At 45.2% G+C, this 17931-nt stretch overlaps 1 protein-coding gene across 1 annotated transcript in view; it reads left to right on the top strand.

Annotated features, from left to right (window-relative positions):
- LRRC1 (leucine rich repeat containing 1) overlaps positions 1–17931 on the top strand; it is a 131920-nt gene that overhangs the window by 76314 nt on the left and 37675 nt on the right. Inside the window, exons 3-4 of the mRNA XM_040249173.1 lie at positions 7222–7300; positions 11043–11132. Coding sequence (XP_040105107.1) covers positions 7222–7300; positions 11043–11132 — 169 coding nt within the window. The remainder of the gene's footprint in view (positions 1–7221; positions 7301–11042; positions 11133–17931) is intronic.

A 17931-nucleotide genomic window follows, 5' to 3' on the forward strand; every position in this document is an offset into this window, starting at 1 on the left:
TGCTGAGGGAACAGACACAGACTCGCAGACGCGAAGGGCAGACATGTGGCTGCTGGGAGGGGGCTGGGGAGGGTGGAGTTGGGGTTTGGGGTTAGCAGGTGCAAACGTTTATGTATAAATAAGCAATGGGTCCTACTCTAGGGCACAGGGAAGGATATTCAGTATTCTCTGATAAAACATCATGGGAAAGAAGACTTAGAAAAAAGAATGTGTAGGGGACTTCCCTGGCAGTCCAGTGGTTAAGAGTCCAGGCCTCCACTTCAGGGACTGAGGGTTCACTCCCTGGTCAGGCAGCTTGACCGAAAAAGAACAAGGGTGGGTGGGTAGGTGTGTGGGTGTGTGGGTGTACATATCTATATCAGATATATATATATATATATATATGTATATATATATATGAATCTCTTTGCTGTATAGCAGAAATTAACACAACACTATAAATCTAACTACATTTCAATTAAAAAAAAATGCTCAGCCTTGAATGGAAAACAGTGGTCCTCTCTACTGACCGCCACCCAGTATAAAACAAGAGGCCAGGAGATTGCGCCCTGTGGTTTGTGTGCTTCTCCTTTATCCTTTGACAGCCCTATGCTGCAGCTGTGATTATCTCTTTTTTAGAGGAGTAAACTCCGTGTCTGGCAAGTTAACTGCAAACACTCAGCCTAGTCTTGGGAGTCGTCTGTCAAGAGGTCTCTCTGGCCTTCTCTGCAGACACTCCTGCACTGATGCCCTGAGTTCAGGCAGCTGTGCCCAGGGCCGACCCTGTCCCCGCTCAGCATTCAGGATCACATTTCTGCCTGTGCTCCTCTCTTCCTCTTATTTATTTATTTCAAAGCATGTCTGCTTTGTCTCATGGTATCCTTTCTCTGAACTTCTGCAACAGTTAAGGTATGATATGCTGGTATTATTTGAGAATATCTGTTGATGGGCCATTTTACAGATGAGGAAATCAAGGCCCAGGCAGGTTAAGTAGTTTGTCAGGCGCCACAGACCTGGAAGTGTGGAAAACGTGCAAATCGGTCTTGTGACTGTTTGGATTTGATGGATGACTAACTGGATTCAGAGAGAGACCGTTTAGCAGGATAGCGTAATACATAGAATAGACAATCCCTGTGTAGCACAGGGAACTCCGTTCAATATTCTGTGATAACCTATATGCAAGAAAGAATGGATTCACGTAAATGTAAAACTGAACTACTTTACTGGACACCTGGAACGAACACAACATTGGTAACTGTACTCCAGTGCAAAATAAAAACTAAAAGAGAATAGTGTAGTCTTCTAGAGGACTGAAGGCTGAACTGGACTGCTGATAATGTGAGTGAATAGGAAGGATGGGCGGGGAGAATATAGAGAATGAGAAGGATTTGGAGAGAGGGTGTGGGGGAAGGGACTGAAACTATAGGTTTTAAATGAGGTTTGTGCTCAGCCTTGACCTCACTGAGAAGTGGTTTTTCATCTGTATTTTTTTCATATGTTTAGTCTTAAAACTAACAGTTATCCAGAGCAAAACACTGGGAAGACAGTTAAAGGGGATTTCAGCTGGGAATAACCTGCAAGCTTTATGCTCTCTCTTCTGAGGGGCCTAGGACCAAACAGTTTTCTTACTGGTAAAAACAGACTGGGGGATATTTCCTGACTCAGGTGAGAGAGCAACTGTCTTTGCAGAGGCTTAGCAATGTGAGTTTCTCATTTACTCCTTCATTCATTAATATAGGCATCCCTCAGCATCTGGGATGCTGTAACCCTTTATATAAGACGGCACAGTGTTTGCATGGAATCTTGTGTATCCTCCTGTACACTTTAATCTCCAGATCACTTCTAATACCTAGTACAGTGTAAACAGTTGCTCAGTTCAGTCACTCAGTTGTGTCTGACTCTTTGTGACCCCATGAATCAGCACTCCAGGCCTCCCTGTCCATCACCATCTCCCGGAGTTCACTCAAACTCACGTCCATCGAGTCAGTGATGCCATCCAGCCATCTCATCCTCTGTTGTCCCCTTCTTCTCCTGCCCCCAATCCCTCCCAGCATCAGTCTTTTTCAGTGAGTCAACTCTTCACATGAGGTGGCCAAAGTACTGGAGTTTCAGCTTTAGCATCATTCCTTCCAAAGAACACCCAGGGCTGATCGCCTTTAGAATGGACTGGTTGGATCTCCTTGCAGTCCAAGGGACTCTCAGAGTCTTCTCCAACACCACACTTCAAAAGCATCAATTCTTCGGTGCTCAGCCTTCTTCACAGTCCAACTCTCACATCCATACATGACCACAGGAAAAACCATAGCCTTGACTAGACGGACCTTTGTTGGCAAAGTAATGTCTCTGCTTTTGAATATGCTCTCTAGGTTGGTCATAACTTTTCTTCCAAGGAGTAAGCATCTTTTAATTTCATGGCTGCAGTCATCATCTGCAGTGATTTTGGAGCCCGAAAAGATAAAGTCTGACACTGTTTCCACTGTTTCCCCATCTATTTCCCATGAAGTGATGGGACCAAGATGCCATGATCTTCGTTTTCTGAATGTTGAGCTTTAAGCCAACTTTTTCACTCTCCTCTTTCACTTTCATCAAGAGGCTTTTTAGTTCCTCTTCACTTTCTGCCATAAGGGTGGTGTCATCTGCATATCTGAGGTTATTGATATTTCTCCCAGCAATCTTGATTCCAGTTTGTGCTTCTTCCAGCCCAGCGTTTCTCATGATGTACTCTGCATATAAGTTAAATAAGCAGGGTGACAATATACAGACTTGACGTACTCCTTTTCCTATTTGGAACTAGTCTGTTGTTCCATGTCCAGTTCTAACTGTTGCTTCCTGACCTGCATACAGATTTCTCAAGAGGCAGATCAGGTGGTCTGGTATTCCCATCTCTTTCAGAATTTTCCACAGTTTATTGTGATCCAACCATCACCAAACAATTATTTAATTACAACTGTAACAGATTTCAGGAAGCTGAAGCCCAAGGAAGCTGAGAGCAGGGGAATGCAACCTAATCTTGGGGCCAAAGGAGGTGTCCTTGAGGGTGTGGCATTTTAGCTGGGTATTTGAGGAGGAGTGACTGTTCCCCGTCTTCAGCTTTCTGTTCTGATATTTTTAGTAACTTAAAGCAAACCAGTAATCAGGACTCTTCAAACCACGGTCTTGCTTTCCTTGTGTAGAGCTCTTATTTTTACAGGCAAATGCCTTCTTTTCTTTCAAGTTAGGAACACACATAAGGGAGAAAGAAACAGTCTTTGGAGTTGAGACCTGTGTTCCATTTGCGTGCGAGTAGGTTTGCCCAGGGAGGGAGTGCCTTCCTGCGAGGCGGACCTCGCCCACCTACGTCTGGACTGGGTCCATCTGTTTTCTGCGGCAGTTGCTGTTTCTACGTTCAGAGTCCCTGACTCCAGACCAGCCCTGACCAGAGTTTCTGGCAGCCACTGCTCATGTGTTCCTTGGTAAACCCATCATCCTGAGCTTTAGGGATGCTTCTGATGTTCTTTGAAGCGTTAAAGATTTCCACCCAATAACAAGCCTTCACTCTTTCTCTGCGTCCTTGATCTTTTCCTCGGAAAGCTGCCATATGACGTACATGTGGGTGTCAACTTGACCTCCTTCCTGAGCGCTTGTGAGGTGGCAGGTGCAGCCCTTGCACCTCTATTCTCAGCCTTAGAAAAACCTGCTCAGCAGGACCTGGCATGGTGGCTGAGGAGATGCAGTCAGGGCTGCAGACCAGCGGGCACTGTGCCCTGGGTGGCCTCGCCTGCCTGAATAGCCATGCTGCCCCTGTAACGGAGGGAGGCTCCTGCCTTCGTTCTGTCTTTTGTTTTTTTGGTCTTTTCTTCTTTTAAAAAATTGAAGTATAGTTGATGTACCATATTATATAAGTTATAGGTACGCACTGTAGTGATACACAGTTTTTAAGGCTTATACTCCATTTATAAGAGTGAAGAGTGAGTGAAGTCGCTCAGTCGTGTCCGACTCTGCGACCCCGTGGACCGCAGCCTACCAGGCTTCTCCGTCCATGGGATTCTTCAGGCAAGAATACTGGAGTGGGTTACCATTTCCTTCTCCAGGGGATCTTCCCAACCCAGGGATTGAACCTGGGTCTCTCGCATTGGAGGCAGACGCTTTAACCTCTGAGCCACCAGGGAAGCCCACTCCATTTATAGTTACTATAAAATATTGCCGGTGCTCCCCGTATTGTACAACATTTCCTTGTAGCTTTTTATACCCAGTAGTTTGTACCTCTTGCTCCCCTCCCCCGTCACCCTTCCCTAGTGGTACCTCTAGCTTGACCTCTATATCCCTGAGTCCGCCTCTTTTCTGTTATGTTCACTAGTTTGTTCATTCGTATGCCCAACAGCGCCATGACCTCAGCCCTCAGTAAAGTGACCGCTAATGGTGGGGCAGGGGGGTGGGGGGGCGCGGTTCGTCATCTCTGAGCCTTAGTGCCCACTTTGGGTAATGGAAGTTACAGTCATTTATGTTGCAGTTACATAAGAAAATGGGCTTCCCTGGTAGCTCAGATGGTAAAGAATCTACCTGCAGTGCAGGAGAACCGGGTTCAATGCCTGGGTCTGGAGGAATCCCCTGGAAAAGAAAATGGCAACTCATTCCAGTATTTTTGCCTGGAGAATCCCATGGACAGAGGAGCCTGGTGGGCTACAGTTCATGGCGTTGGAAAGAGTGGGACACGACTGAGCAACTTCCACTTTACTTTACATAAGGTAATATGTATAAAAGGTCTTCACTGTATATGTGCCTCAGGGCCTACAAATGTTTGTGTGTTTTAAAAATTCATTCCAGACTCAACTGAGGACAAACCATATATATACATATATAGGTCTTGTATATGTGTGTATGCACGTGCTCATATATGTATTAATATATATCTGTATATGTTTGTGTGTGTATGTATGTGTATGTATATGTGTGTGTGTATCTGTGTGTGTGTATACTGCTATCGTATTTATGAACTAGGACCATAAATAATGTGTGTTCTTTACTACCTTATACGACCAATTTTTAAAATTGAAATGTGTGTTCTTTACTAACTTATACGACAAGGCAGAGACTTGTTGAGGCAAATGTCACCACAGATTTAAATATTTGCAGCTTTAAAATTTGTACTGAGAGCTTGTACGGAGCTTCTGATGACTGTGCAGCTTTGGTGCAGGGCGTCCATCTTCCCCTGACTTCTGTCTGTCTTTACGCCCAGTTTAGAAACATGAGGTATGTTTAGGCTCTGCTTGCCTTTGTCGAGCTGCTGGAAGAAACAGCATGGGACCGGGAGAAGCTCTTCTGTTTCAGCCCTTCTTAATGCTGCGGGCTCAGTCATGGCGGCCTTTGTGACCTCACAGACTGTAGCTCACTAGGCTCCTCGGCTCATGGAATTTTCCTGGCAGCATACTGGAGTGGGTTGCCGTTTCCTCCTCAGGGGAGCTTTCCGACCCAGGGATTGAACCTGCGTCTCCCGTGTCTCCTGCATTGGCAGGTCGATTCTTTACCACTGAGCCACCTGGGAATCACTTCTTACTGTTAGTGTGTCCAAAGTAATGTATTCTTGAAATTAAAGACTAGAAACTAACCTTTTCCAGCCCTGAAAGCTGTTATCTCAGGGCTTAAACAAGAGGAACTTAAAATAGCAATTTTGGTCATTTCAAGAATTGCAGCATTTAGTGGCAGGTAAACATGGGTGAAAATATTCAGCCTCATTAGTAATCAGAGGAATAGAAATCAAAATGTTACCAGACTATTTTACTGACAACACGGGCGGTTTTAAAATGTAAAAGACGGAAAAGAGGGGAAGATGTTGGATCGGCAGCGGAAGCATACGGGTGTACCTTGCCCCCTTGTAAGTAGTTTAGCAGTGTTTGTTACTGCCTTTGGCACAGTGATTACCCTGTGGGAGCTTAGCCTAAGGAAGTAACCAGGAGTGAGCATAAACTTAATTATCACTGTAGGACCTTGGAAACAACCTAAATGTCCAGCAATTGGGGATTGGTTACATGGAGTATGAAGAGATAGGCAGTGGGCTTTTCTGCCACTAAGAATGGAGAACTATTTGGAAAAATAATGACGGGGGAAAGTTTGTAAAATCACATAAAGTGAAGCATGAACCTAGTCTCTGTGTGTCTGTTGTGTGAGAAATAAAAACTACATTGGAACAAAACGTTGTCACTGTGTGATGGGAACGCTGGTGGTTCCCCTCCCCGCCGCCCGCCCTCCGCCGCCTTTTCTGTATTTTCCAGATTATGCTCATAATCAGAAGAAAATCTGTAGTTTGAAAATGCATGCTTTATGGCTGAGTACCATTCCATTGTGTATATGTACCACAGCTGCTTTATCCGCTCATCTGTCGATGCACATGTAGGTTGCTTCCATATCCTAGCTGCTGTAAATAGTGCTGCAATGAACATTGAGATACATGTGTCTTTTTCAATCATGTTTCTCAGGGTGTATGCCCAGTAGTGGGATTGTTGGGCATTTGAGTCGGTTCTAATGAAGCGGATGAACCTAGAACCTAGAAAAACAAATGTCGCATGTTGATTCATACATATGGAATCTAGACAGATGGTACCAATGAGCCCATTTGCAGGGCAGCAACGGAGACACAGATATAGAGAGCAGAATTGTGGACACAGTGAGAGCAAGAGTCGGGGGGTGGTGAATGGAGAGAGCAGCATGGGAACATTACATTATTCTGTGTAAGATAGACAGCTGGTGGAAATTTGCAGTATGACTCAGTGAGCTCAGACTGGTGCTCTGTGACAACCTAGATGGGTGGGAGGTGGGGGGGAGATTCAAGAGGGAGGGGACATGTGTATACTATGGCTGATTCATGTTGATGTATGGCAGAAACCAACACAATATTGTAAAACAGTTGTCCTTCAATTAAAAATAAACAAATTCTAAAAATGCGTACTTTAGAATACTTTGTACTAATGAAACCATATGAACACTTAGGGGGATTTGAAAAGCCTCGTGGGAATGACAACAGTGACTTTTGATGAGGTGATGGGACTTGATGGAGGGGATTGTTTTTAATGTTTTGCTTGAACATACTTCTGTTCAGAATAGATGTTGTATCAGGAAAGCAAATATAAATATAGAAAAAGTACTTTGGAAATACATGACACATTTGAGCAGAGGTAGTAGTGTGCAGATACTTCCTGGTCCATGTTGAGGATGATAGAAACAGCTAACAATGGTGGTCAATGATAGACATTTTCTTTCCTTCTGCAGATATTCCTGAAATTCCAGAGAGCATCTCATTCTGTAAAGCACTACAGATCGCTGACTTCAGCGGAAACCCGTTGACTAGGTAACCTTTCTGCTTGCTTTTCTGACGATAGTACTAAAGGCACCTTTTGCCTCCTGGCTCAGTTGTGAGCTCACTGACCGGTGGATTCCAGGCACCTGTGGTACCACGGTAACTGAATTGCTGCCCACATAGCAATGCGGGGACAGCTCTCTGGAGTCTGTCCCGGGGTATCCCTGGGCCACGTGGGCCCATTTCTAAGATTTCTCCAGACTCTAAGCAACCTCAGAAGAAAGAAAGGTACTTTTCCTTTTCATTCCTTTTGTTTGTTTTTAAAGTGTCTAGAAAAATTGGGATTAAGTTAAAACTTGGGAGTCATCTATCTCAAAATTGCTTGGGTCTTCTTGGGTATGGGGAATGCTCTATTTCACTTTGTTTTTCCTGTACCTGCTTATTTTTAGGAAGTAAATATGTCTTTAATTCTGTTTTTTTCTCCTTTGAATTTCAGTTCCATGTCACTAATAATGCTTATTTTTATGGAAAATAGTGTCTAGTAAGCTCTAGCCCAGTTGCTTTCTGAGTTACCACTGTCGTCACGTCTCATCCTCTTTCCTGACCATCCTTGTCCGTGTGGTTGTCCTTCTTCCTCAGACATTTCCGTCGCTCCCACCCCTATGAGGTCAGGTGGGAGCCCCTACCATGATGTGAGTCTCCTCCACCCTCTGTCTGACCTCGGCCTGCCTCCCGGCCTTCACTTCCCTCAGTTGCCTTCTCTGGCCTGGTCCTCAATTTCCCTCCCCCTCTGTTTTGACTGTGCCAGTCCCTTCACTCACCTTTCGGATGCAGCCCATGCATCCCATTGCTGCAGGTCCCTCTCCTGGTGGCTCCCATGGCCCCTCCTCTGGGCTCTGTGATGCTCTCTGCGTACTTCTCTCATAATGCGGGAGCTCTGCACATGAGGGATCACTCCGAGCCGGGCCCTTGGACTGGACTGTGTCCCTCTGTCACTTAGCTTGCATCTGCTGCCCTACTGTCCTTTCTGGAAAGGAGCGAACCCTCCACTAGTGTTTGTGGAACCAAACTGAGCTGCTTGTGCTGAAGGCAGCTTCTGGGTTAGGCAGCTGAGAAACACTCACTGTACTGCCCGGAAGCTTTTTGTTAGCTCTCCAGGCGCTTAATCCCCTTCTCTGTTTCTTATGTTTTTTTCCCCTCATATCTGCCGACACATGACTTTACCGTCATCCCAAAACTCTGGATCAGAACACATTGCATCATATGAGGCCTTACTCAGTTTTCACCCTGGCCTCCTGTTTGGCAGGTTTCTTGAAGGAAAGCCATTTTAATGTGGCAGGAGTGTTCTTTCAAGAATTATGAGTTAAGAATCTGTGAGTTGAAGGGACCTTAACAATTATTCAGCATGGCCTACAGATTTTATTCGTGAAGCAGCTGAGGCCCCAAGAGGTGCAGCAACCATTTAGGATCACGGAGCTGCCAAGCGACAGCTCAGACTAGCTTTCCTCTTTCCCCCACCGTAAGTCTGGCCTTCCTCAGCCTAGCCCATCACACACTAGCTTGGCTCTTAATGTTAACAGCCAGTGAAAAAGCAAACCAGCCACTTAAAAATATATTTTCCTTACATTTAAGATAATTTTAGCTAGTTTTAAAATTATTATATGTATATAGTTTCTGGAGATAAGTTGCATCTTTTGAACTATAGATAAAAAAAAAACTACTTACGTCTATTACACTATAGAAGAGGTTATTGTTGTTGTTCAGTCACTCAGTCGTGTCTGACTCTTTGCAACCCCATCGACTGCAGTATGCCAGGCTTCCCTGTCCATCACCAACTCAAACTCATGTCCATCAAGTCAGTGATACCATCCAACCATCTCATCCTCTGTCATCCCCTTCACCTACCCTTAATCTTTCCCAGCATGAAGGTCTTTTCTAATGAGTCAGTTCTTCGCATCAGGTGGCCAAAGTATTGGAGTTTCAGCTTCAGCATCCGTCCTTCCAGTGAATATTCAGGACTGATTGCCTTGAGGATGGACTGGTTGGATCTCCTTGCTATCCAAGGGACTCTCAAGAGTCTTTTCCAACACCACAGTTCAAAAGCATCAATTCTTCAGCTTTCAGCTTTCCTTATGGTCCAACTCTCACATCCATACATGACTACTGGAAAAACTACAATTTTGACTAAATGAACCTTTGTGGGCAAAGTAATGTCTCTGCTTTTTCATACACCATCTAGCTTTGTCACAGCTTTTCTTCCAAGGAGCAAGCATCTTTTAATTTTATGGCTGCAGTCACCATCTGCAGTGATTTTAGAGCCCCCCAAAATAAAGTCTGTCACTGTTTCCATTGTTTCCCCATCTATTTCCCATGAAGTGATGGGACCAGATGCCATAATCTTCGTTATTTGAATGTTGAGTTTTAAACCGGCTTTTTCACTCTTCTCTTTCACTTTCATCAAGAGGCTCTTTAGTTCTTCACTTTCTGCCATAAGGGTGGTATCATCTGCATATCTGAGGTGATTGATATTTCTCCTGGCAATCTTGATTCCAGTTTGTGCTTCTTCCAGCCCAGTGTTTCTCATGATGTACTCTGCGTATAAGTTAAATAAGCAGGGTGACAATATACAGCCTTGACGTACTCCTCTTCCTATTTGGAACCAGTCTGTTGTTCCATGTCTGGTTCTGACTGTTGCTTCCTGACCTGCATACAGATTTTTCAGGAGGCAGGTCAGGTGGTCTGGTATTCCCATCTCTTTAAGAGTTTTCCACAGTGGAAGAGTTTGCAACTTTGTAAAAACCATTCCTGAGAATGTATTTCATCGATTATGAAAGCCCTCATTAATACTCTCATAGAATTCTCTATATTAAATGTCACACAGCATAGGATTTGTTTTTTAAAAAAGGAACCTAGAAAGAGGAAAGAAATGAAAGACTCTAATCTAGAGGCCATTACCAAAGCAAGAAGCCCTCACTGCCCCCTGCAAAGAATGAGTTATGTGTTCTCTTCTCCATATTAGCAGATTTATGCATAAAGACCTTCAGCATTTTAGATGCAATGCGATCGTTTTGCCTTCAGTTGGTGTTTTTTAAGCCCCAAATACTGGTAACCATAGAAATATTGAAAGTAAATTTTCTTTATAAGTATTTAAATAATAATTTTATTTTGAATCTTCTCTGTTCAGTAGAGTCTAAGAGAAGTGTGCAGAATTTCTTTGTGTAGAACATTGTGAAACATATAATCATCTCACATGATTGGCATCTTAGATCAAATTAAAAAAAATATTAAGAATAGCAATTGGCTGTCAGGTGATTAATTGTAAGTAATCTGTAGCTTTGCTCTGGGTATTATAAGCTACAGGAAAAAAAACTCAAGCAGCTGTCTTATGTTTTATGATAATCTTGTGGGCTAAAATTTCTATTTTCTGTTAATTGATAAAGTGTTTTCACTCTTATGCACTTCCAACTGCAGGAAGTCTTTACCATTTTCTTTCTTAGAATGCTCAGTAGGCTCACGACACTTTTTCTCCTTTATTCTTACAATTTGTATGTCTTGCTTCTTTATTTCTGGATCACTCTATCAACAAGTATTTATCATGGCCCTGTACTGCCAGGCAAACCAAGTTCTTACTTTTTTTTTCCTTATAGTTAGACGAGACAAACGTGCCGCATATGATGTAATTTTAGGAAGTTATTCCAATCAGCAAATAGAAGAAACCGTTATAATTATGTTCACTATGCACCATATATGCAATTCTCTCTATCAATTATAACATTTTTTATTGTTTTTTTAGATTGCCAGAAAGCTTTCCTGAATTACAGAATTTGACATGTCTTTCTGTAAATGACATCTCACTGCAGTCTCTGCCTGAAAATATTGGCAAGTAAGTTTTTATGTGAAGTTTGCTTATATCAGGGTGAATGGGCATTTATATCAACTCCACCTCCTTCCCTTTTTTGGCTCTTGTTTTACATCTACTCAGAAAGCTGTGTACCCAGTCTTCAGTTTCCCCCTCAGGAAAGATTACAACTAGCTTCTCTGTGTTTTGCATCCAGTTGCCCCTGAATTTTAATAATTAAAAAGGATGCTGCTACTTGTTACTGGTGAATAACCTAATTTGTTTGGAGTGTTTCTCTATAAATGGATGGATTCTAGAGTAGTTAATTGAAGCGAAGTAGCATGTGTCATACAGGTGGTTGTTAAATCCTGTTAGGAATGACTGCTCCTAGTAATTTCATTGAAAACATACATCACGTGCCTTATACAGCAGCTCTGACAGGTTGTGCACCGTGGATCTGGGGACAGGGAGCGAGGGTAGTGGGTCTGGAGAGCAGGCTTGGAATGGGGAGGGGCGAGGCGCAGCGAGGCTGTGTCAGGAGGGGATGGAGCAGGGCGGGCAGGGGACTGGTCTGGCCTGGTCCCCATGCTGGTTCCCGAGGTCGGGGAGCGTGGCATTGGCAAGAAATGTAGGATCCTTTGAAGGAACTGTATGCTGGTGAATCTGTGCTCTTGCACATTCCCACGGATGAACTGATGGATGGAATTATCTTAGCAGCTCTTCTCCATCCCTTCAGGATGGATGGTGGCTTGAAGCAGGCTGGTGGCTCATGCTTGACCACTTGAAAGCCCACCCTGGCCGGCCAGCGCTGGTGGACCAGCGTGTCCTGCTGTCATAAACGATTTCTCTCATGCTTACCTGTCCTGCTTAAGTTCTGAGATAGAAGCTCGCTCTTTGGGAACTGCAGTGTATCTGGGTCTCTTCTGCAAAGGTTTTTCTTCCCAGGTGTCTGCAGTCCACCGTGTTCCCTCCTTGCTAGAGGGAGATGGCTGGCTGCCCCGTTTCTGCCTGCAGGCCTGTGTTTCTCTGTGGTTCATGCAGATGTTTGGACCCTGAGCCAGCATACGTGATGATTAAGAACTCCACCCTTTTAGCTCCGGGACAGGATAGACACAGGAAGGTCCCAGCACCCCGAGTTCATGGTACCCTTTGTGGGGGAAATCGCAGTGTTTTGTGGTGGAGAAAGCGGTCATTATGATGTTTTTGTGGAAACTTTTTGTTGTTGTATTTTTGTTAATATGCCTATTTGAAAAGTGTTCCAGCAATCACTGGATTTAAGACATGCTAAGATGGTCTTCCCTGATAGCTCAGTTGATAAAGAATTTGCCTGCAATGCAGGAGACCCTAGTTCAATCCCTGGGTCGGGAAGATCCCCTGGAGAAGGGAACAGCTGCTTACTCCAGTGTTCTGGCCTGGAGAATTCCATGGACTGTATAGTCAATGGGGTTGCAGAGTCGGACACGACTGAGCGACTTTCGATCAATAGTCATGCCCTGCACTTCTGCTCTGTCAGGTTTCATGTATTTCTAATTAATACACTAGCCATGTAAATATTGACCTTGCCCGCCTCCTGCCCTCAGGGTCTCTGGAATCTAATTCTCTGAGCCCCTCCTCCACTCTCCTCCGGCTCCCGCTGGCCAGCTGGCTGCTCCATCCATCCCCTTGTTTGTGTCTTTTTAAACAGGTTTCATGCTTTGAGAGAAAGCATGTTCTTATTTATAACCAGAGTGTTGCTCACATACCTCACTGCACTGTTTTCATGGAAAATGCTACTTAATAAATCTTTTAGGATAATTTACAATATTTTTTATGCCACCTTTTCTGTTCATACGTGTGCTTGTTTTTGTCAGTGTTCAGGATTTCTTGTGTATCTGCAGTTTCTGTCAACAATAAGGGCAGTTTTTTGTTTTGAGTTTAGACCTGATCAACTTAATATTATAGCCTCTCATATACTGTTTCCAGAATCTTAATACCACTTTGAGCCTGAACCCTGTGATGATTGATCGCCCAAAAAGTAAGAATACTGGGCAGACAAGTGAATCAACTGATTCTTATTAGCTCTGACGGTGAAACTAATGGGAAATGGGGAGTTTCACGTTCCTGGTGGTGTTTGTTACCTTAGCCAGAGACTCTGTTGTTTCTGCCTATTGGACTTAAGGTCTGTGTGTCCGTTTTCACTAAGCAGAAAGAAGGGGAGGGCAGGTTCCTCCCTGGGAACGCGTGGGCCCCTCTGGTGTCCTGGACCGTGCTGGAAAGGCACGTGGCGCAGTCGAGATGCTGGCTGTCCAGGGAACCTCCTGTTGGCTTGTGTCTCCTTTACCAACCGATGCGGCTTAGCAGCAGCAGCAGCATTCGCTACCTTAAGTCATCATTTGTTACCGACGTTCCTCACTGGGGGGCTTCCCAGGTGGTGCTATCGGTAAAGAACCCACCTGCCAGTGCAGGAGACATAACAGACATGGGTTCGATCCCTGGGTCGGGAAGATCCCCTGGAGGAGGGCATGGCAGCCCACTCCAGTGTTCTTGCCTGGAGAATCCCATGGACAGAGGAGCCTGGCGGGCCGCAGTCCATAGGGTCGCAAAGAATCAGACACGACTGAAGCCACTTAGCTCTTCCTCATTGGGAAGGACTCTGCAGTTTCCCAAAGGATTCTCACGTGGTTGCATTGGAGCATTTAACTAAATATTTAGTAACCAGAAAACTTCTTAGTGTCAGGAATTGTAAACAGGGCACAAATAGCAGGTGCTGCAGAAAGCACGAAAAGGACATTGAATGGCCACTTGCCTGATGGATACTCCCCGCTGTCCCTGTGGATGCTGAAGTGGACGGCCGGGCGTTAGTTACCCTGCTGGTTTGGTCAGATGAGGCAAACACCTAAGTGTTGGTCCTTTCAGCCTCTGTTGATGATGGGAACCTGGTTTCTCCTTTCGGCGCCTGGCTTGGACAGGTGGCCTTAACTGAGAAAGCTGTGGATTTCTCCAGGGCTGGTGGGCGTGTCCTGCCTGGGGGAGAGGGCCCTCTCCCCCAGGCAGGACACGCCCACCAGCTTGCAGGACCTTGGAACGGAGGGCACCCTGTTCCCTCCTGTGTGATTTGCCAAGAGGCAGTTTGGAGGGCGTTTGGGTGTCGAGGGCAAAGCTGGAGCTGGAGTCTGGCTCTTCTGGTCCCAGGCCTGCTTTTCCCCAACTTGCCCCCCATCACTGTGGGACAGCCGCCCCCATGGCCCTGAGAGCCTCAGCGACTGTGTCCTGGTTTCCCTTGTGGCACCCAACAGTCCATTTGTTAAGGAGGCAGGTCTAAAGGTAAACATTTTTCTGCTAACAAGCTAGTCGCTGTTTGAAAAAGTAGTCATATACTTTGAAAGACTGAATATTTGTATTGCATTCTGAAACATCCCCAAATCTGTGCCAGGGGAGGGGGGTACCTGATGGGCACCAGGCCAGCTTCTCAGATCCCTGTGGCCTCTCCTCTCCCACATCCTCACCGTTTGTCACTGCTTTGCAAAGATGTGCTGTCATCGACACACGCTCAGAGCTGTCCACTGTGGACCCTGAGCCGCTGGCTCACCTGGTGGTGTCTCGCTGCATGTCTTTCTCATATAGAACTTTCTGCGGGGCTCCCGCGAGTTTCCCCCAGCGCACAGGAGCTTGAGCTGCTGCCGTGGGAATTGCTGAGTGCGCTGTTTGGGTTCTTGTGAGTCTGCAGCATCAGCTGTTGGTGATGAGCAGCAACCAGCGTGGCGCAGGTGGTTCACGTCCTGCAGGGCGTGGCTCTGAGCCAGGTAACCGTTGTGTGCTTACTGTGATGAAGCAAGTCTCTTCAAACAGTAGAATCTGTGCAGTACTTTGTAACAAGATGAGGAATGATCATGAAAATCTTTTAAGCCACCAAGAGGTATACCAGCTACTTCGTGCAAAAGTGTACATTTTTCTGTCACTAGAATAAAAGTGTCCCAGATTTGCTGACCCTTTTCTGGGATGGCCCGTCCATAATTACTTGGCCCTTCAAAGGAAAGGGCATTTAACAAGGAGCAGGAAACGAACTCACTTTTGATGGGTGTTTAAAAACCTCTTTGTTAAAAATACTTTCTGATTAGTCTTCATGAACACAAGTGTTTGATGTCAGGGATGATGGGACTTTATCAGTTGAATTTCAGCAAAGACCTTTCCATAATAAGAAATTTTTTAAAATTACTAATGGATGATTTAACATGTGCAGTTGATGACACAGTTCTTGGATCAGTGTAACTTAAAAAGAAAATATCTTGGCTGGGCTGAGGCATGTAGAATCTTAGTTCCCTGACTAAGGATCAAACCTGAGCCCACCTGCAGTGGCAGTGCTGAGCCCTAACCACTGGACTGCCAGCGAAGTCCCGGATCAGTGTGACTTTGTGAGGTGTCTTTTTCCCTTGTTACACCATTAAACAAGTATCAAAGTGAATCATAGAGGGTCAGTTTTGTTCCTAAATGTAAAACAGAGTATTGACTACATAATGTAGTATTTTCAGCCTCATTACTTTCACTAATGAGAGCCGAAAAGATTTTTGTATCTCTAATAAAATATTTAAGAATATTTTTCTTTTGTTTTTATTTTCTACTTAAATTTTTTTCTTTTGATATATTTTATAATTATGCAGTATATTGGTACATAGTATATCTATATATCTATCTTACAATAAATGTGAGGATTTACAATTAAATGTGTGGGGACCACCCTCTAGAACAGAATAGTTGGGAGTCACTTAAGCCAGAGACCAGTGGTTCTCAAACTCCACCTTGTTGGGTCCCCAGGGGTTTCTAGAAGTCTTTCGCGGCTCTTGTGGAGAGTATGGACCAGGCTCTGGTGGGTGGTCCTTGCTAGCCCCTCCCTGCTTGTACCAGCACAGTTCTGCTATTAGCTTCTGAGTTTTTTCTGTGTTGCGTATAATGTTTGCATTTAAAAACCTGCTGCATGTGTGTTTCATGTGGTTCGGTGACCTGTTTCAGATGCTTGGCAGTGCTTGCTCACTGTAGCATCGGGAGTTTTCACTGGGCTGTAGACTACTTCAAACCCTCTCACGAAACTGAATTTAAAATTTTTACCTGTCTGCTCACTATCCAGACTGGCTGAGGTTTTCCCCCACTTATAGTTGAAGTTCTAGCTCTTTTGTGAAACCTTCTCTAGTGACTGGGAAAGATGAAAGAGACCCCAGACTCACAGATACCTGATCCCTGGATCGCTGCACGCTCAGCACTAGAGTCCTTTGTCTACACACAGAAGGCTAGTGCTGTGTGTGTGTGTGTGTGTGTGGTTAGCATGTACACTGGGTCCACCTTGTCTCCTGGAGCCGTGGAGCTCTGGGTCTGAGCCCCTCTTTGTGTCTGGACCGACCCTGCCGTGGCTCTGACGCGCTGGGCAAATCCATGGATGAGACGCACGGTGTTCCCTCCTCCATGCTGCTGGTCTCCAAACGGACATCGCAGATGGTCCAGGTGGGCTCTAGAAGCTTTGTGCTGGGACCACGTTAGCCTGTCCCTGCAGTCATCTTCTGCGCTGAACGCTGTGCCGTTCCTATACAGAGCTGACTGAAGAAGCAACTGTGGAAAGAACCTGCTTCGGTTGCTCTGAAACCTTCTCCTGAAGAATGTGTGTGTGTGAGTCTCTCAGTCGTGTCTGACCCTTTGCGACCCCACGGACTATAGCCTGCCAGGCTTGTCTGTCCATGGGATTCTCCAGGCAGGAACACTGGAGTGGGTTCCCATCCCCTCCTCCTACTGAAGAACACTTGTTACCAAATAATGTTTGCTTACTATCCCCCAGATAAGGAGTCATTACAGAGAGATTTTAAAAATACGTATTTTTAGGGGAAAAAATGCCTCACTGGGAGAACCATAAGCTTCTTCCTTTTAATAACAGTTCTGACATTTATCACATTTCCCTTTCTGCTTTTGTTGCCAGAAAGCTCAGAGGTGGTTCCCACGATCCGCAGGAGCAGCTGTGTTGGTTTCCATGTGGTGGAGGGACCCGGGGACCCGGGGGCAGGGGTGCTGCCAGCGTGCAGGGGGGCGGGGGCAGGGAGGGGGCTACAGCTCCCCCTCGCTGAGTGCCGGGCACCGTCCCACGTGTGTTAGCTTTGTCTGTAAAGTGGGCTAAGTCATCTGCCCGCGTGTGTCTCACTGGTGGGGTTTGAACTTGGTCTTGTCCTGTAGGAAGCTGCATTTCCTCTGCTGTCGGATGCCCTGCTGAGCACATGAATCTCCTCCTCCCTTCCCCAGCCCTCGTTCTCTAATTCATGAAACTTTTGGCCTCGATGTGCTTTATGAAGACCTCTTTAAGTCCCTCCTAGAAAGAGTTGGGGTAAAGTTAAGTAAAGGGCTTTGTCACTGAAGGTGCCAGTGAGGCAGGAAGGGTGGCAGGGGAGGAGGGAGGCCTTCATAGACCTTTGAGAGGAGAATTCCAGGTCTCGGATGGGCTTTATGAAAACTCTCTCAGTAAAACTGAGTTTTCAGATATGCCCTTGAAAACAGTGCCACATGACGGTGACTTTTTACTATCACTAAAAACACCTGGAAGATTCCACTGGTCAAGCCAGGAAAGATGAATTTACTTTAAGAAGTTTTGAAACATTGGTACAAAGTGTAAATGAACTTTCCTCTCAAAAGAGCTTGTTGATAGTGAAAATATTTTTCTTGAGATTAATGGTAGCAGCATGGATGGACCTAGAGATTATCATAGGAAGTGAAGTAGGTCAGACAGAGAAAGACAAATATATCAGTTTTATGTGGAATCTGAAAAATAGTACAAATGGAGTTATCTATAAAACAAAAACAGTCTTTGCAGACAGAGAAGACAAGCTTTTGGTTA

Source organism: Oryx dammah, unplaced genomic scaffold (assembly GCF_014754425.2).
Source record: "Oryx dammah isolate SB20612 unplaced genomic scaffold, SCBI_Odam_1.1 HiC_scaffold_11, whole genome shotgun sequence".
In the NCBI taxonomy this organism is placed as follows: Eukaryota; Metazoa; Chordata; class Mammalia; order Artiodactyla; family Bovidae; genus Oryx; species Oryx dammah.